This window comes from Podarcis liolepis (assembly GCF_965112155.1).
Source record: "Podarcis liolepis genome assembly, chromosome: 7".
NCBI lineage: Eukaryota > Metazoa > Chordata > Lepidosauria > Squamata > Lacertidae > Podarcis > Podarcis liolepis.
The window spans coordinates 36,215,321-36,231,537 of NC_139561.1; the positions used below are offsets into that span (position 1 = coordinate 36,215,321).

Here is a 16,217-nt window from a genome sequence, read left to right on the forward strand (position 1 = left end):
CAACAGAAACGTCAGTTGAGGTCTTGTACAGATATTTGGAAAATCTTAGATCCATTCAGACAGTTAATATCTTCCTACATGACATCCAACCCTAAACACTCTTTAGAGGGAGTAGCCATCAAGTGGACTTCCATAAATAAGAACTTTATTTGTTACAGTTGGTGCTTGCTGGCATGGAAATCAGCTTGATCTGCAAAACTACTACAAGCCTCCTGAGCTACTTTTAATACACCAGGTTGAAGTCTTATATCTTGTGGAAAGTATACACTAACAGCTTAAGAGCTTGTTTTTACTCTAGCTGAAACAGTATGCTTGGAAATAGTAGCAAGTTCTGAAGAAGCCAGCTAGACTTCCATTATTCCATACAAAGTCCAACCTATCCCACATTGCATGGTGCGTCATTCTTAGAATCTCCGTCTCTAACTTCCCACAGCATCTGTAGTGTGTTCCACATTTGAGAGAAAAACAGGGCAGCTTGCACACATAGAGCATCAGATACATGTTGGAGCACTAAAGTGTGGAATCTCTACACTGCTGCAATTCAGTTACTATCAGAATGGGTTGTCAGATTTTGTTTTTTAAAAAGCTATGATTAAACTCATTTAACCACAGATGCACATTTTCTCTATCCGTGGTTTGCAGGTCATGCTAAACAAGGGGTCAGCAAACTTTTTCAGCAGGGGGCCAGTCGACTGTCCTTCAGACCTTGTGGGGGGCCGGACTATATGTTGTCATGATTATGACCCGCATTTTTGGCAAAAGCCCTTATTGGTACCAACCCCAATGTTGCCCAAATGTGATTTTTTTTGGGGGGTGTTCCCTCATACACCCACACCGCTTCCTTTGTGTTTTACGCGTTTACAGTTATTATTTCTCTCATAAGGGGGGTGGGGGGCTGAGGTAAGAGCACCATTACTGCCAGCCCTGGAGTGCGTATGCGCACGTGTGGGTGAAGGGAAAAGCCATTGGCCACACTAAGTCAGGCCAGCGCCGCTCAAGCAAAAATGTTCTTTTCCCTGCATGAGGGAAGACGAGGCGGTGGCAGCTATTTACCTTTCCATGGCTCGCACCATGTAGCTAACAAGCAACCTCCCCAGCAGAGTGCAGAACTGCTTCAGAGGGCAGCCGCCCAGGCACTCCCCGCAACTGCCCTTCCTGAGGTCAGTCACCGGCAGCTCCATGGTGGAAATCCAAACTGTGGCTCCTTTTCCCTCTTTCCCACCCCCCACCCTGGAAGAAAAGATTGATGCGTGCACAATGGACAAAGAAGGGGCTTGTCTTGAGCAGCCACCCACCTCACTTTTGACTCCCAAGCCTGGCTGAGTCGCAAAAACCATCACACACTATGCCGGCTGCCTGAATTCCTGGACCGTCCGTGCACTGGATCTAGAAGGCAATTGGGCCTGATCCGGCCCACGGGCCTTAGTTTGCCGACCCATGTGCTAAACCATGGTTTAGCTAAACATGGTAAAGCAGAAAAGAGCCACTGCAAGGGTTGGGGGCTTGTATGCTTTCCCACACCTGCACTGCTGTGTTTACTTTCACCTTCCCTGTTTGTCTCACCACAATATCACAAAATCTGGTCCCCTTCTGAAAAAGCCATAATTAGGAATAAACCACAATCCCGGCTGTGGCTCACAGTAGCTCCTTCCTGCTCAAGTGCATCTTGCTACACCAAGCGCCCCCAACCTAGTGCTCAGCAGATGTTCAACTACAACTCCCATCATCCCTAATAAATGGCCACGCCAACCAGGACCGATGGGGATGTGATGAGTACAAGGTTGAGGAAGGCTGCAGTAAATAATACTTCAGCATGACATGCTAATGCAACCGTTGTGTAATACAGCAGCATTAAAGCTGATTGAACAGTTCGTCCATTCTCCTGGTATAAATCTGGCTGCATCTTTGACAGAGGGATGCTGCAAATGGATCCTGCGTGTTTTATTGGTGACCAAGAGATTGACCTTACAACACTGGAAGGATTGAATGGGTCCCCCAATTGTTCATCAGCCAGAGAACCTTCTTTCCTTTGCAGCGTATGAAAGGAGAGATGCCATAAGCACGAAAGGGCTACCTTTGTTTGGTAGCATAAAGAGACTACACACTCTGATACTTGGGGTTCCTGCATAGAGCTGTTTGCATGATCTGGACACATTGTGGGCTCTCAGGGGCATATCGCCTCCCTCCCCTTTCCTTTATGGCCCCTTCTCTCCCCACCCCCTCATCTTTATTTGCTTATTTATTTTTGGCTTTGATTTTCTTAATGGCATTATGAATTGACATGCTTTGCCCCATTGTTTGCCATTTTCTTTACTGTTCACGTTTGCTCTTTGCAATTTTATGGAGATTTTTTAAAATGTAATAAACTATGCATAAATTTGTTGTTGTTGCTTAAATGGTGCATTCCAAACCTTAAAGACTCGTTGGCTGGCTAAGACCCCAAGAAGGTGCAATCACAAAGGCTGCTTGAAGGATACAAGTGTCTAATACTGGCTTGGACGATCACCTACATTTTGTAACAGGGAAGGAAAACTGTCGCCTGCTGAATATAAAAGTGTCATATTTTGTGGATTTGTTAACAAGGCAATTAAGGAAATGGGAATTAAATAAGAATTAGTGATGTGCAAAATTAAGATGAAAGAAAAGAGGATTTTTAAAAGGGTTTTTAAAAAAATAAATAAATACAGAAGTGCTATTTCTCAGTCAGGTTCCAACGCCTTAACAAACAAAAAGGGAAACCGTGCCATGTAAATCACAGTGAAATGAATATTCCTTTGCTGCAGCCAACAGAGATAGAGATATACAAGGTGGGAAGAAGAGCAGAAAACACAAACTAACCACGGTTTGTTGTTCTGTAGTTGGTCTTTGAAAATGAAAGCTGCTAATTTTACCTTTAAAAAAAGAGCACAGGCAATTAAAAAGTTGCCTGGTGTTTAACACTAACAAGTGCTGGCAAAACACCAAATGACATTTTTGAGTAACAGCCAGGATGCATCACATGATCCACAGAAGTTGAGGCGGAAAAGATGCAAATAAAGGTGATATTATCCTGGCTTGTTAATAAACCATAGTTTCAGCTAATGACAGTTGACTACACCTGCTTCACCTTTGTATCAAAAATAGGCTTGCTCCAACATCATGCCTGTAATTAAAACAGTGTATATACTTTTGCTATTGCCATAGAATACTTTGTGATGTGGTCATGATTTTTTCCTACATGACTTTAGGGATGGATGCTTATTAGCTATAACTGCAATTATCCTACCTTATCCTCACAAAAAACCCCACGGGAGATAATTCAGACTAAGTGTAAGGGGCTTGCTAAAGTCGACCTACCAAAATTCATGTCTGTCTGAGCTCATGCCTTCCCGGTCCAAAACTTTCCTCACTAACTATACTAACTTTATAAACACACGCACAGGTCAAAACAATTTGCCCTTGCCCAGCAGTGAAATCCAACAAGAGAAATATGTGGCTGTAACTAGCAATCTCAGCTGTATTGAGTTGCATGAAGCAATTAAAGTATACCTCGTGGGCAGGATTTTCTGTTCCTCCTGATTAAAAGACCGGCTCACTGACAAAAGCAGTGTTTGAACTCAGGTAAACCACCTTACTGGCAGGACCACAGCAGGAAGGCGGCAGATTACTTGGGCGTATGGAATCAACGGCAGCAAGGTGGTAGCTTGTTTACACGACCGGTTATCCAGAAACAGAAAGCCACATCTGTTTCTTTCAGCCTCAGATTTGTTTACACAACCAAATGGACCCTCTGAACAAGCAGAGGTACCCCACATAACCCCGCTTCCTTCAGATTTGAGGTGATGGTCAATTTCATTTCTATAGGCATGCAACTAAGGGAAACCACTCACCTATCTGAATGGTGGGTGGGTTGGAGAACATGGGTCCTGTTTGGAGACTGAGAAATCATTTTCATGAGAACACACTGAAAGAAAGACAGTTCCTTATTGTGAAGTAGCACAGTGGATGTGAGGGTTGCTATGGAGAAAGGATGGAGACACCTGTAGCCCTCCAGGTGTCTTTGTGCTGCAGTTCCCATTAGCCCTGACCATTGGCCATCCTGTCAAGGGCTAATGGGGCCTGGAATACAACAGCATCTGGAGGGTCTCAAGTTCCCCACCCCTGCTGTAGTGGAAGGAAGATGTGGAAACAACAGAGCCAAAAGTGGTAGGCCCAGTGTAAGGAGATCAAATGTGGTAGATGCTGACTCTCAAGAGAAGATGCAGAATAGCCTGGTATGGTCTGAAGGCAAATGAAGCCACAGCCTTGTTGAAGCTAAGCAGGTTGGGGTCTGCCCAGAGCCTAGATGGGCGACATCTTGAGTAATGGCTGTTTTTATACTATGCCTTTTTTGTTGTAAGTCGCTTAGAGACTTTTAAATTTTCTATTACATGACTAAGAAGTCGAACAGAGAACAACAACAACTGCGTGCCATAACAGAAAAGGGTGGAATATAAATTTAAGGGGGGGAGATGAAATAAACACAGCAGGCCAGAATTGGGAGGTCCTGATGGTTCCGAAGCCCAAAGAAAGTTGTGGTCACTGGCTATCCATTGAAACTGCACCAAAAATGATTGTTTATTTACTTTTGGCATTTATATACCACTTAAATCATTAGCATTCCCAAGCAGAAATGCATACATAAAAACAAACTGTTTATCAGCATGCATAACCATTTTCCATACAAACAGGCACATCAAAATTACAAAACACATATAAATGTTCCAGCTATAATAATGCTTTGATCCAGAAGAAAATCACATTCTTATTATTATTCGTATTATTGCAAAAAAAGGTTACAAAAAAGGGCAAGGCGAAAGACCTTGCCACTTTCTCCCTTTTCCCCAACAATATAATACTGTGTGTTAACATAATGCCTACTCCATAGTGGGAAAGGAGGTGCAAACAACAACCACCACCACCTCTACATTTATGGCTTTGAGTCTGTGATATCATTCTTATGAATATGAATAAGAAAGGCACTCAAATGTTCATCAATATTAAAAGACTAAATAACTGTTTTGAACCTTTTCTCCCCCACCCCACTCTCCAAAGGCTGCCTACGAAGGCTAATGAGAAACTCCCCAGCAAGCTGTATATATCTTTAAACTTCCCGTAAGTCTTTAAAAATGCCTTAAATTCTCTATATATTTAGTAAGACTTCTTTGCTTCTTTAACATGTCCCTTGTTGCTCCTCAAGATAATGCACCCGTGATATATTACAACAACCATGTAGCAGTGCAATGCAATAAGCTGGCCAGACAACTATTAAATCTGGGGGGGGGCGCTTTTAAAAACCTCTTTTTCTTTCTTTTTTTTTACAAACTCTGACCAGCAAATGCTTCCCTGGCCATCATCTTTTCAGGAGTCTCCCCTGACACCTCCTTCCTTAGCCTACCCCTTTGTTGGTGACTCGCATCAAATGTGCACGCAAGCAGTACATTGTACAATTGTTGTGTCGTGAAAAGAGTAGGTGAACTCAAGCTCTATCGCACACACCCTCTGGGAAAACAACCTCCTGCCCGGGTAAGATGTTGGTGTATTTAAACAATAAAATGTTCCTGAACCACTATTTAATAGAAAGCCAGAGCTCTTAAGTCGCAGCAAGCACAAAGAGAATACCATTCTGTCCATTGAAACTAAAACCACAATGTGGTTATTAGAAAAACAACAACACACACATTCATAAGCCATCCAGACCCTAAGATCCTCATTAAGAGCCAGGCCACGGGTCCATCTAGCTCATTATTGTTTCAAACAAAGAGTCAGAAATCAGTAATCACCTTGCTAAAGTTCAGATGGAAAATAAGGTGAAGAGATAGCTCTGCTAGATCAAGCCAAACCCCCATCTAGCGCAGCATTCTGGTCTCACAGTAGCCAAGCAGATCCCCATGGAAAACTTGCAAGCAGGACTGGAGTGCAATAGTGCTCCTCCCACTTGCAATTGTTAAGAGGCATACTGCCTCCAACAATGGAGGTAGAACATCGCCATCAAGGCTAGTAGCCACTGATGGCTTTATCTTCCATGGATCTCCCCTGTTCTCTTTCAAAGCCATCCAAGTTGGTGGCCATTACTACATCTTCAACCATACAGTAAACTTTCTTAAACCTCCACTCACAGCAAGCTATCTGAGGCTGCCTCTCTGGTCCTGCTGAGAGTGTAAACTCCAGAAGGCCACATTTTATAAGCTCTGCATGTGAATTGAAAGACCACCATGGCTGCATTGCACTGCACAGTGCTGGAAAGAACAGGCTCTAAGGAAACATATAGAAAACATTGGCACAAGACATTTGCTCAGTCGAGGTTACATTCCTAACATTGGGGACTGCACAAATACACAGTCATCATACAAGTACCCCATAGAAGCAGAGCCAAAGCAAACTTGGGGGCCATTGCAATGCCAGGGTTTCCCCATGGTAAAGCGGGTGTCCGAGTCAATCTCATCCCAATTCAGATTTCCATGGATTGCAACCAAAACTGCTGCTGCTTCCAGATTGGATGCTTTCTGTATGCATCTGTTACAGATGCCAGCGCAATAAAATGGCACCATCACAACACAGGGAAGGCCTACAGCTCAGCAGTGGGGCACAAGCTTTGTATGAGGGAAGCCCCACTAGAGATCTAGAATCTAGAGATCTAGAATCTCTAGTGACAACAAATCTCAGGTAGCAGAACCAAGAGACTATGAAGGTTGATCTGGAGAAAATCGGCCCTCAGAATTTTTAACACCTAGCAAGATGTATCAGAGGTCTGATTCAGCATAAAGCTGTTTCAACAATGTGTGTAGGATCTTATGATCTGTAGCTATTTGGGGAATCTTCACTTACAATCCCCACCCTGTTAAGCCTTCCCATGATTGGCCTGGTGAATACAAGTATTACATTGTCCTTCTTCCTAAAAGTTGTCTCACCACTCCTTTCCCTAAATTACTGAAAGTTTTCCAGTTTGTTCACTGCCATCCACAGATGAAGCACCAACCAATTTCTCGTGGAGGAGGTAGCATCTCCTGGTTGCTAGCATTTTTAAAAAGAAACCAGAGGAGCTGGACCTTGATCAGATCCAGAAAAGCACTTATTCATATTCCTTGTGCGGCATTGGATTTAGGGCTTGGGATGCAGAGCCGAGGGGGTCCAAAATTGAGAAGATCTATTTGGTGGAGCCAAACTTTGGCCTCGCTCAAGGCGCTACATTACCAAAAATGACCTAAGTCCGCCCCTGCTCTGCATTAGGTTTACTGGATTTATGTATTGCTTCTCACAACAAGAAGTCCTTAAGCAATACACGAAGTGAGTAGAATGCAATAATAAAAATACATAAACATATTAAAACATCCAATCATTGTAGCTGCCCAAATGCCCAGGGAAACAACAACACCTTTGCCTAGGGGCAAAACAATGACTAAGTTGGCACCAGACGGGCCTCCCTGGGGAGAGCATTCCATAGACAGGGAGCTTCGATACAAACAGCAACGCATACTCACCACCCCTACACAGCTTAGACATAGCTAAGGCTACGTTAAGTGATCCTGAGTATGCAATCCTGCCTGTAAATTTAGAACATGTTGCTTGATGTTCGCAATTCTATTTTCTTTTTAAGTCAACTGAGCAAGACTCAGGTCAGCTCAGCCCTAGGCTAGTCAAGGCATCTGTGCACCCATTTCCTACATTTCTCAAGCATGGCTGTGTCATGATCTTGGTATTTGGCTCTTTTTACAATTCCCTCTCCTCCACTGCAATGACTGGACAATGCATGGGAATATCTCTGTGGGTGCTGCAGCTGGCAAATTTATTTCTTGATCACGTGGCTGGAGGGAAGTGAGGTTTCTGTCTGATGCTTTCCGAATGGTGAATGATAATTTTTTGTGCTTATTGTCGTTCTTAAACCTTACTTTGTATTGCAATGTAATTTTTGTACTGCAAGTTGCAGTGAAACATTTTTGTAGTAGGCATCTAACAAATGAAATTATTAAAATAGTAATAATAAAAGTTTGCTAATTGATAATTGGTTAAATAAAATGTTACGTATTCAGCTAGATTTTACTCTTTGTAGACCCACTAAAATTAGCATGACTAAATTAGGTCCATTTCAGTGGGTCTACTCTGAGTAAAACCTAGCGGAATACCACCCTGAGCCTGTAATTCCAGCTGAAATACAGTCGTACCTTGGATCTCAAACACCTTGGCTCTCGAACAAATCGGCTCCCAAACGATCAAAACCCAGAAGTGAATGTTCCAGTATTTGAACAATTTTTGGAAGCTAAATGTCCGATGGAGCTTCTGCAGCTTCCAATTGGCTGAAGGAGCTTCCTGCAGCCAATCAGAAGCAGCGCTTTGGTTTCCAAATGTTTTGAAAGTTGAACGGACTTCCAGAACGGATTCCGTTCAACTTCCAAGGTACGACCTTAGATGGAAATGTACAGTAAGAAATAGCCAAGAGTAAAAAGTGATAATATAAGTGGTACTCCCCACCCCCCACCGACACAGCTGACTCCCCACTGCTGGACCCCTGCATTTACCTAAAAGAAAAACACTATCCTCTCCCACAATTAGTAATTATAACAGCATCATAAACAGGAAATAACAGCTTTTTTCAGCCGGAACTCAGTTCTGGCACCTCTTAGGTGGTTATCATTGCCATTACAAGAGAACAAGGTAGGTGCTCATGGTGAGTTCCAGCACCTCTATTTCTAGAAAAATGGCACTGGAAAATGATGTTTGCAGTCCTGAACATGGTTACTTGAAAGTTATACGATTGAAATCTATGAGAGATACTCCAAAGGAAAATACGTTTAGCAAGCAAGTGTTAATATAAAATCTAATTTATTGCTCTTACAGCAATCTAACATGCAGGGCAAACCTCTACCCTACCCCACCAAAAACCTGCCCCTTGTGTGCCCCTCCCAATCTATTATTCTGGATACTGTCACTGGGTTGTAATGAGGCACACACAAAAAATGATATGGACACCCCTTAATTTTTTAATAAGATTTGAGTGATAGAATTGTATTTTTTTTAAAAAAAAAGTCAAGCACAATTATATTGTTCGGTTGTACTGAGCAGCATATAAAAGAAGAAAAAGATTACATGAAGCTTCTGAGTGGAATAAGATGGAAAAGCTATACAAGAGTAGAGGTGGATGTGGAGAAACCATTAAAAAGCCATAATATATAGTGGAGTAATACTGTGGAGTTGCTTTCCATTGCGTGGGGTGTCTCCAAAGCTATATTCAGTAACCGAAACCAGCCCCATGGTCCCAGTGTGCAAGACTTTCATTATGTTCCTTTATGATCTTCCTGTTTGCATTAGCACCAGCAAAGTGATGTAGAACTTCAATAACGGGGGAATAAACATGCCTCACTTTTCATTTTTGTGCCCCGGCCCAAATCAACAACATCTCCCCGCACCCTCTGCTCTCTCTCTCCTCTCCCCTGCCATTGCCTCTGCCACTTCAAAAAAAGAAGAAAAAGTCCACGAAACCAAATCATTTTGCCAGATGTTTTAAATTAACAGGATCTCCCTTTCACTCCCTTTCTCTGTTTGCACATCAGAAAGCGTGAAGACTGAACTGCACACACGTTCAGAGACTCAGATGCATCGTTCCTTGAGTGTGGGGAGCTGGGCACCACACTGTCCTCCTGCACAGACACAGACAAACTGGTGGTGACAAATCATTGAGGTGACACCAAGAATTGCCACAGAGCTATGGGGACTCTGCAGTTCTGCAGCCACAGACAAAACTAACATTGCAGAATTTTTATTTTATTTTTTTAAATTGCAGTCCTTAAGCTTCTGCAACAAAGCTTGGAAATGCAGGAGAAATGCCAAGCATAACCACAGAAGCCAGGGTGGGGGAAGGGCAGGGGCAGGGGCTTGGTTTCTGCAGCCTGCACAGTACTTCGCCAATCACTGCTATGAATTGTGTAGCTAATGCAGGTCACAGAACACAAGAGCAGCCTTGCTGGATCAAACAAAAGATCCCTCAAGTCCAGCATCCTGTTTTCCACAGTGGCCAATCAGATGCTTCCAAGAAGCGGATAAGCAGGGCATGAAGGCAGATCGCCCACCCCCACTCCCAAGAAACCAACAAACAGAGATAGTCTGCTCCTGAACCTGCAAGTTCCATAAAGCCACCCTTACTTGTTGAGTTTTATAAAGAACTTACAAAATGAATAAATACTGATAATAACAGCAGCAGTAGATAAGGACATAAGAAGAGGCTGCTGGATCAGGCCAATGGCCCATCTAATCCAGCATCCTGTTCTCACAGCAGCCAACCAGGTGCCTGTGGAACACCAGCAAGCAGAATTTGAGCACAAGAGTCCTCTTCCTTCCTGTGCTTTCCAGAAACTGGTATTCCGAAGCATTACTGCCTCCAGCTGTGGAGGCGGAGCATAGCCAACATGGTTCGTAGTCATTGATAGCCTTCTCTTCCATGAATTTGTCTATTCCTCTTTTAAAGCCATCCAAGTCGGCAGCCATCACTGCCTCCTGTGTGAGCGACTTCCATAGTTTAATAACTATGTGCTCCAGGAAGAAGAACTTTCTTTCATCTGTCCTGAACAAAGAGGGCCAACAAATGGGCCTCCTCCTCCTCCTCACATTCAACAGTTCTTCTGTATCACATCACCTTCGCATGCCACATTGGGTGACGCAGTAAGTTCTCAGCCTCATGGGTGAACCCCAGGCCACAACATCACCCTGCCCTGTTGACCCCAGCTTCCAGTGACCTGGTACTCTGGTGATGCGAGAAGAAGTCATGCTACAACAGTTCCCACACAATGAGAGAAATCTAAGGAAAGAGCACTGGCAGCTCTATTGCTCTCCTGGGATAACTCAGTTGGTAGGGCAGGGATTCGAGCCCCACTTTCAGCAAAAGATTCCGACATTGCAGGGGGTTGGACTAGATGATCCTTGTGGTCCCTTATGATTCTATTATTCTAAAATTGGCCACACCCACACCATACATTTGAAGCACATGGCCCCTCCCAAAGAATCCTGGGAGCTGCAGTCTACACCCCCCCCAACAGAGCTACAATTCCCAGTACCCTTAGCAAACTACATTTCCCAAGATTCTTTAAATTATATGTTAAATGTGCTTTGAATGGCGTGGAGGTGAACAGAGTGGTACATCTTACAGTGCATGATTCTCCCCTCAGAACCAAGTCCCAGTGAGCTCAATGGAACTTACTCCCAAATTAGGTGTTCATGGGATTGCCACCTTGATCCAAAAAAAAAAAAAAAAAAAAGCCCAGATTTCAAGAACGTTCCCCAAATAGGAGTGTTCTGAATTGGGATAAGGGGGTTTCCCATATCCTGTCGTAGGTTTGCCTTCCGCTCAATATAATTCAAGGTAGCTGGAGAATCTGGTCTTCTACTGCTTGAGATTAAGATCCAGTAAGAGACCCAGAAGTTTTTTTAATTTTGTGTTTTGTTTGTTAATGCACTGTTAGCTCCAGGCACAAAGGGGCCTTCTGTCTCACAGCCAGCAGTTGGTTTTCAGAGCAGAAATACTCGCCATCAAAAGAACGGTAAAAAAAAGTTGTTCAAACACTGCCATACCGGGTGCAGGGAAGTTGTGGCCCAGGAAAATAAATGCTGCAGCATATGCTTTGCATAAACTGAAAAATAAGATCCTTAGAGGAGAATGTGTACATAGGAAAATATTTTCTAGCAAACCAAAACTAATCTGTGCTCTTCACTGTGACAATTCCAGAAAAGAAAAGAAAAATCACAAAGTAGGCATTCATTTGCATCCTTTCTTTCTGGAACCACCCAAGTTAAAAAAAAACAAAACAATTTTGCGCTGATTCGTGGCAAGTGCTCCTTTCAGAAAAAGAGAAAGAGCCGCTTTGCATGCTGGCAGGCAAACCTATCCACGTAAATAAAAAGGGGCTCATTGGGTTGCACCTTAAAGGGGCAACCATATTCTGGGTTACAAGTCGTGCAACGATACTAAACAAGAATGTAAAGATGAAAGGGACTTTAAAAGACTGACTCCCTGGAAGGGCTTGCCCTCAAAGGTGGCATTTGAGAGGTAGCTTGGAGTGCTGGTTTAATACAGTAGCTAAGAAACAGAGCTGTGAACCAGGAGGTCTCCATTTCGAATCTTGCCCCTGCCATCAACTCATTAGGTGGCCACAGGCAAGCTACTCTCTTTCAGCCACCATGCCCCCCCATCTGCAGTATGGGGAATAATATCAACTTACCTTACAGAGTGCTGTGCATCAGATTTCAGGTGAAATGCTTCAAACACTTGAAAGCACTGTGCAAATTTTATTAATAAATATGTAAATAAATATTGTGGATGAGACCTGAGTTTTCATATTGCCTGAGCAAATCCCCCTAGGAAGCCCCTAAAACTCTCCAGAGCATGCTCTCCAGCAACTGTTATTCAGAGCCATAACTACCCCCTGAACATGGAGGTTCAATATATCCACCATCATGGCCAATGGCCACTTTATCCATTTCATTTTAATACCCTTCCTCCCAAAACCACCCAGAGCAGCAGAAAAAAGGTGCTAACAATTAAAATATAAAATACAATGAATTAAAATACTGAAAACATTTTTAAACAGTTCGCAATATCCTCACAGCTAATCATTTCAAGGTTGCCTTTAATCCTGTACATACAGGAATGTTTTTAGGTTCCTCCTAAGTGTTAATAATGATGGAGGTGGCCGTTTCCACAGCCTCCATTGCCACTTCTTGGTGTCATGTACAGCAGGAGCAGCTAACATGTGAGATATTTTGGGCCACAACTCCCATCAGCCCCAGCCAACATGGCAAATGGCCAGGGATTATGGGAGTTGTAGTCATAAGAACATAATAAGAGCCCAATGTCCCCTCTAGTCCAGCATCCTGTTCTCACAGTGGCCACCCAGATGTCTGTGAGAACCCTGCAAAGTCAAGTGCACCCTCCCTTCCTGTGTGGCATCCAGAAACATGCTGCCTCTGACAGTGGAGGCAAAACATGGCCTTATCCTTCGTGAATTTCTTCCATTCCTCTTTTAAAGTCATCCAAGTTGGTGGCCATCCCTGTCTCAGTTCCATAGTTAAACTATGCACTGTGTGAAGAAGTACCTTTTTTTTAATCTATTCCAAATCTTCCAACATTCACTTTCACCGGATGTCTGCAAGTTCTAGTGTTATTTTCAAGAGGGAGAAAATATTTTCTCTATCCACTTTCTCCATGCCATGCATAATTTTATAGACTTCTGTCATGTCCCTTACTTGCTTTTTCTGTATAGTTAAAGAGTACCAAACACTGCAAGCTTTCCTTGTAACAGAAGTCACTCCACAAAAGTGTCCAACAACATCTGCAAGGCAACCATGTTACCTATTCCTGATCTACAGCCATTCTGAGGTTGTGGGGGGGTTGTTTTTGTTTTTTTTAAAAACAGATAGCAAGTTTGGATTCTACTGTACATTCATATTCACCTTCCCTGCACCCGCAGAAAGATTTAATTACCATTAGAGCCAAACGATTTCCCCCCAAAGAACCCCATTACATTATTTACTGAAGGAGTCCTGGACCTAGCCAGCACACAGAACCTCGAATGTCGTTACACTTTATCTTCATTTCAAAGCCTTTGCACATCATCAGAAAAGCGAGCCCTGGCCCTTTACCAATGAACCAATCATCAATTCATCAACAGCGACACATTCCGCCGCTTTGCAATTTCTCCCAAAAAACAGAAAGCACACAAACGTTACATCGCTGAGATTGAAAGGGGGGGGAGAGAAATTCCATCAAAGGTCACTTTTTTATAATTATATTGGAATGAAGGTCCAACGGTGGCCATGGCAGGAGACTTCAAAGCAGCCATACCTGAGAAAGTCATAACCCGATTCAATGTGCCCACCAGAAGGAAGAATGGCTCCTGGGAGGATAAGAGTATATTAGTCTTTGTATGTAATGGGTTTTATTGGACATATGGAACCAATCTAAGAAGCTGAGTTGCAACCGATAGGTTTGGGAGTAAAGGCAGGAATGCAACACACACAAAAAGCAGTTTCCTGTACGAAACAACCACCACCTTTACCTGATTGGGTCACGGACGAGTCCCAGTTCAAAGTGAAATCCGATGACTCGCCTTCTTCAACTGAGGAGAGAAGAAGAAGAAAAGTATAGTAAGTTTCAGGGGGCAGGGGAAAAGAGAAACGGACCTAACACATTATTCAAAACAGCTGACCTGTTGAGTGGCCAACATGGTGCCCTCTCAATGTGGTGGGACTCCAACTCCCATGGGCTCCTGCATGGCCAATGGTCAGGGGTGTCCAACAACACTGAGATGGAAAAAGGTTGGGAAAGCCTGTTCCATGGGAAAGTTATTGCAATATCTGGAGGGCACTACATTTGATACCCTTGCCTTACACTACAGGAAACCCAGGGAGGTAAACTGAGAATTTCTGCAGTTACATTTGGTAATGTGCTCACATGGAAACAAAAAAAAATCTGACCGGCGACCCACCCAAGTCATTATTAAAACCTGCCTACAGTGCTTTCAGGTATGCAAGCTACACAGTGCTTTTTTCTGAGGGGATGCAGGGGTACGCATACCCCTAAACATTTTGTGAATCTAAGTTTGGCCTCATTGAGGGGCAGTATTTCAAAATGAGAGTATCCCTAACCATTTGGGGGGGGGGGAGCACTGAAGCCACTTTGGAATTATTTGTCCTCACAACCACCCTGCAAGATAGGCCACCCACACTCTCAGATCACTCAGAGAGAACTGAGGATAAATGAAGCTGGGATCAGATCCCTGATCCATATCAATATTTCAGCCCAGTGGGCCCAGCAAGTCTTCGGGTGTATTGTGCAAATGTTCACCCCTTACTGTTTTGTGTTTTAATAGTGTAACAATTGAGGGGAAGGGGAACCGTTTTAGCTGCACTGCGCAAAATTTTGAAGCTGACCTACATTAAACATACTTTGCACATTTTCTTCCAATCAGGATAGCCACAGCTTAGTGGCTGAGGATATGCTTTGCATGCTGAAGGTCCCAGGTTCAGTCCTTCTCGTCCTCAGGCAGAGGTGGGGAAAACCCCTGTCTGAAACTTTCCAGGGTTACAGCCAGTCAGCAGGGACAAAAGCTTAGATGGACCAATGATCTGACTCTATGCAAGGCAGCTTTTTGTGTCCCCATCAGATAATAAATCTGCATCTCAAATGAACTGGTATCCCTTCAGCAAAGCCAGAGCAACCAGTAGCCAAAATGCCAGTTTGGCTGCTTTAGTTTAGTGGAAGCTTTACTAAATTCAAATACAAAGTCCAAACTGTTTGCAAAGGAAATATACAGACAAGCTATTGGATCACAAGACACTCTGGCTCTTAACTGAACCTCAAATTGTGATTCTACCATATGGGCCACGGCAACACTTTTAAGTTTATTCACACACACAATTTCAACTGGGTATAATGGACATTTTATATATATAGAGAGAGAGAAATCAGACCTTAAAGCAGTTATGGCCTTTAGATTAATTTTGTTTTATTTCCTAGAAGCCTATTGCCCCACTTTCCCCCATGGGCCCAAAACAACCTTGTTGCTAGCCTACCAAATTGATGCAGAGGGGGTTAAAAAGAAATTGGAACAAAAGTAACAGACTTTTTAATATGAATGATAAATGTCCAATGTACTCTAATCAATACTCAACTATTGCAATTTATGGACTTTTGATGGAAGAGTATTTTTATGGCAGAACTACTGAACAATTTCAACTCTTTAATGAAACCAATATTTAGCCTCTTACGTTGGGGATCCTGCTGTATAGCAACAAAACTGTACTGGGAGGGTGCGTGCCTGACTAACAGCTGTTCAGAACCATGATGTACAAAAAATAATGGGAATTTTTTTATTCTGGTTCACAAGTTTCTGTACTTTCTGCATTGCAAAGGTGTCGCCCAAATATGTAGAAGCTGCTACCTTATTTTGGGTGGCCCCATTTCACTCCCAAAATAATAGGCAGTGGCGTAGCGTGGGTTCTCAGCACCCGGGGCAAGGCAAGTAATTTGCGCCCCCTAACCCGTGGATTTTAGCACTCAAGTCTCTTCCGCGCCCCCCCAGATGTTGCGCCAGGTGCAGCAGGCCCCCCTGCACCCCCCACGCTACGCCACTGCTCCCACCACAAGTCTTCAGGACAGCCATCCGAAAGCTGGCGCAGGGAGAAGGTCTCTCCGCCCCACCGCCAGGCTTCGG

At 43.5% G+C, this 16,217-nt stretch overlaps 1 protein-coding gene across 3 annotated transcripts in view; it reads right to left on the reverse strand.

The window, feature by feature from the left end:
• The window catches only part of ZNF423 (zinc finger protein 423), a 325,427-nt gene that overhangs the window by 238,511 nt on the left and 70,699 nt on the right, over positions 1–16,217 (reverse strand). For all 3 annotated transcript variants that reach the window (XM_083513508.1, XM_083513507.1, XM_083513509.1), the window contains exon 2: positions 14,061–14,120. In XM_083513508.1, coding sequence (XP_083369634.1) covers positions 14,061–14,120 — 60 coding nt within the window. The remainder of the gene's footprint in view (positions 1–14,060; positions 14,121–16,217) is intronic.